Consider the following 3,971-nt stretch of genomic DNA (forward strand, 5'->3'; position numbering starts at 1 on the left):
GATTTTTAAATAGTTGTAACTTATTAATTTAAGACAAATAAAAATGGGACACCTGCACTCTCAAAATATGCAAAAGAACTAACATCTCCATTAATGAATTCAATGACAATTTGATATTCTATGATGTGGACTGATGAAATTTTGGCTAATAAATTGTGTTGCAAAACAAAGACAATGAGGTTGATTAGAAGAACAAGGGTGCACGAAAATCGCAAGTATGAAGTTTATATCTATCAAGTATTCATTTCCAAAATATGCTAATAACAAGTTATCAGTTCTCAGGATCGATCCTGAAATGCTGATATATGCGTATACCTCAACAAGATATTCCAAAGCATCACAAATATAATCATACAAAACTAATTCTCTTGCCAAAATATCCCAAAGCACTATCAAACATTACTCAAGTTTTTCATAACTTAAACATTTTCTTGCCGCTCAAAGCAAAATATGTGTTTAAATCACATATATATGTGTATGTACGTACGTATGCACGTGTTCATTTTATGACTCATTTCATAGGTTTCATCCAAGGCTTATACTCCTGACAATGTGTGTAAATGTTAATTAACCAAAACTCGCGAAACTTATAAACGTTCCCCTTGTGACAAGTATATTCATGTGTGTGCATCTGCGCACGTGCGAGTGTGCTTGTGGGTGTTTCAAACGAAATATGGGAATGTAAAACATAAATCAGCTCATAACCATGGGTGGCAATAGCACCTAGGGCACCAGTATACAAGACCAATTTTAATTTTGTTAAAAGTTAAAATTGGACAACAACTTTCTATTACAAATCCCATGAAACATAGGAAAATGAATAGAACACTTATCCAACAGTAGGAATAACAATATGCAAACAGATTTCTCCTTATTACACCTTCAATCAAAAGGTAGATGAATAAAGAAACAAGGTTCAGAAGTAATTGCCTTTGTAGAAATTTTTCAGGAAATCAGACGTGCCATCCTTGACTCCTATATCATGGGTTAAACCATGACGACCTATAACGTACTGGCCGATAATGTGGTGTCGTTGCTTTGAATGCTCCACAATGTTATTCAATTCTTCTGTTCCCTTGAAGAGCAGCATATCAATGACCTGTGGATTCACCTAGAGTAATGAGAAAATGGAAAGCGCAGGATAAAATATTTACTTTATTGGAGATATTTTGAACCATAAAAATCTTCTGAGTTCATCTCAAGTACAGGTATGTCAAATTAGATGGTAACTCCAGTTATGCTTATAAATTAGAATGCAATCAAATGTCAAAATAAATTCTAGAGTATGACGTTGGGATTTCAAGATATTTTTCTTCTATAAACTTACAAATTAATAAAAGAACCAGTAATGATTTCAAATTCATCAAATTCCAATAACTGATTTGCTACACTTATGTCATTTGTTTCAAGAAAGGCCTCAAACTGGCTTCTGAAATCTCAACGGGCGTATTTTCCAAGAAGCATGAGTTAAGAGAATTCAATGCCTTCATAACTTTCTTACGTAACGTAATTCCATTACACACATATTTTATTCTGATATGTTGACAAATTCAGCTTTTGAGAATAGCAGGTACCATATAGTGACACAAGAGATGACTGGCAATCATGTCAAATGTCTTCGCAAATTAGCTAAGATCAGGTTTTCGTATTTAAACACACAGAGTAAAGTTGTATAATCACTTTCTAGGAGAGGTCTACTCCTATTACTCTTTCATATATCACATGCTTGGTTTTTTTATAAACTCGTAGGGATTTGCATAATTCCCCGCCACGACACAAAAAAAAATCAAGTTTATAGATTATAGTTTCCAGAAATGCTCAGATTGACCTTTTAAGTTTTGACCTATGCAACATTGAATAATGTATAATAGCATATGAAATGAAAGTGTGCCATATTCTGGAGTACAATGAATCAACTAGATATTTTATGCCTTCAACTAAGTCATGAATTTTGGCAACAAACAGTAAATGCCTGCATAAGTCCTCTTCAAGCCCTCCCGTATTTGGTTGGTTAGGAAACACCCGGCGAAGTAGCGGATTCTAAGTCCTTTCCGAAGAGAAAGGAACCATGATCTCTCATTGCTTTTAAACCAGTTGTGACAAGAGTATTTGTCTGGAATAAGGACAGGGCACAATCAACAAGACAAACGGATGCATCTGAAACTTGATCAATCTCCCAACAATTCGATTACAGTAATTTATAGTGCTTGTCGAGATTCCCTTTTCAAATGTTCGCCACTTTACAATGCAAAGTTAGCCACAAATTAATTAGTTCTAGTCTGTTGCTCTTCACATTCAAACTCCTTTTCCATATTCATGAAACTTGCAAAATTGAGACAGAAAGGTCAAGAAATTGTAGCACAACGAAAAACTATAGTATTTACAACAGAATCTCGGTAATTCCATGATGTGTAAAAAAAATATTAAACATCTAATCTAGTACTATTTTGAGCTGAACCTTTTGTTTAGTTATTAGCATGAAAATCTGTTAGAAGACTGCTCATTCCTAGCCTCAAGCATTCAGCAAAACACAAACCTTTTTTGCAGTTGTCACATACAAGACTCCAAAAAAATGCACTCGCTTCTTGAACAATCTTCTACTAGTGCAACGACCCACGCGTTGCGTGCTTGTACAGTCTTTTTTTGTAATTATTTTGATTTATGTTAAAATAAAGATAATATCATAATTGTGAAAAACTAATGCAGGACCATACTGCAATTTGAGAACTTGAAGAAAGGGGAAAGAAAGTGACCATACCATGAGATCATGTCGGTCTCATGGTCTCACCCTTAACTTAGTAGATAGATAATATGACTTCAATTTTAGTACTTCTCTACAAGGCTTCTCAAAACTTTGTTATAACTTCACATTCTCACGCATATGTGCGTGTACAAGTAAAATTCGGTGCATTAACCCACACAATGTCTACAATCACATAAAGATCAACCAACAAATTACATACGACCACATTTACATCAGTTGTTAGAGTTCTGAGGATGCCCAGAATTATTTTCAAGGTTCTTCTTTCCCCGCTTCCCTCACCGCACCCACTCTTTCAAGTGATAAATGTCTGTATTAGAATTGTATAGTCTTGGTATGAGTGCATTAGGTTTTTCGAAAACCTCTATGCGAAGAGAAAAGCTATAGAATCTTGCAAGGTCACAACTAAAAATAAAATTGATAATTTTTTTTGGATCACTCATTTTGTCATGCATTTCAACAAATACTGAGCAAATATATGCATTCAAGACAAGACAGTGCACTTGAAACAAACACATTATACCATAGGGATTAGAGAAACCCAACGCATGGACATAACACAGTCTGATAGTATAAAATATTAGATGTTTTTCTAAATTCTGCAGAACCAAGTTTATATTCGGTTTCCACATTCCAAATGCAATAACGTTTTAGCCTGTGAGCGAGAGCGAAAAACAGGAACCATTCTCTATTGGTACTTGTACTAATCTTCCCCGTGTATGTCCAATTTTATCAGGTATAGAATTGTATTCAAAAAAAGCAGGAACATACACAATAACGCTTTTGGTTTCAATTATTTAAGCTGAGGTGGTACTGACTCAAAAGCATTCTTTCCGGGATTAGTAAAATTGATTCACGAATCGAAAAGAAAAGTTCACATTCAACTCATAATTTCTAGATAGATTAAGAGAAAGTGAGGAAGCGGACCTTGGTATTGGTGAGGTGAGCGTTTTTCCGGATCTCGGAGGCGACGGTGGAACGGAGCTGGGAGGGGGAAACAACGTCGTCGAGGTTATATATTTCCATGACGGAAGGGATCGATCGGCACGCCGTCTTGAAAAACTCGAACACGCGCCGCCGCGCCTCGGCCAAGCTCGCCGAGTTCGGCGGGACGCGCACGAACTTCACGGATGACGCCATCAATTTTTCCTTTTCTCGTGTTTTTCCCCGATTGTTATTGTCTATTGACGAGCATCACTTGCCTGCCTTT

At 35.9% G+C, this 3,971-nt stretch overlaps 1 protein-coding gene across 1 annotated transcript; it reads right to left on the reverse strand.

Moving 5' to 3' along the window:
* Positions 1–680: 680 nt before the first annotated feature.
* On the reverse strand, positions 681–3,971 carry LOC140882288 (NADH dehydrogenase [ubiquinone] 1 alpha subcomplex subunit 6). Its single transcript, XM_073288213.1, has 2 exons — positions 3,689–3,971; positions 681–1,099 (listed from the first exon to the last, which is right to left on the reverse strand). The coding sequence occupies exons 1-2, from the start codon at positions 3,899–3,901 to the stop codon at positions 917–919; spliced, it is 396 nt and encodes a 131-aa protein (XP_073144314.1). The 5' UTR covers positions 3,902–3,971; the 3' UTR covers positions 681–916.

The sequence above is a fragment of the Henckelia pumila genome, chromosome 2 (assembly GCF_033568475.1).
Source record: "Henckelia pumila isolate YLH828 chromosome 2, ASM3356847v2, whole genome shotgun sequence".
NCBI lineage: Eukaryota > Viridiplantae > Streptophyta > Magnoliopsida > Lamiales > Gesneriaceae > Henckelia > Henckelia pumila.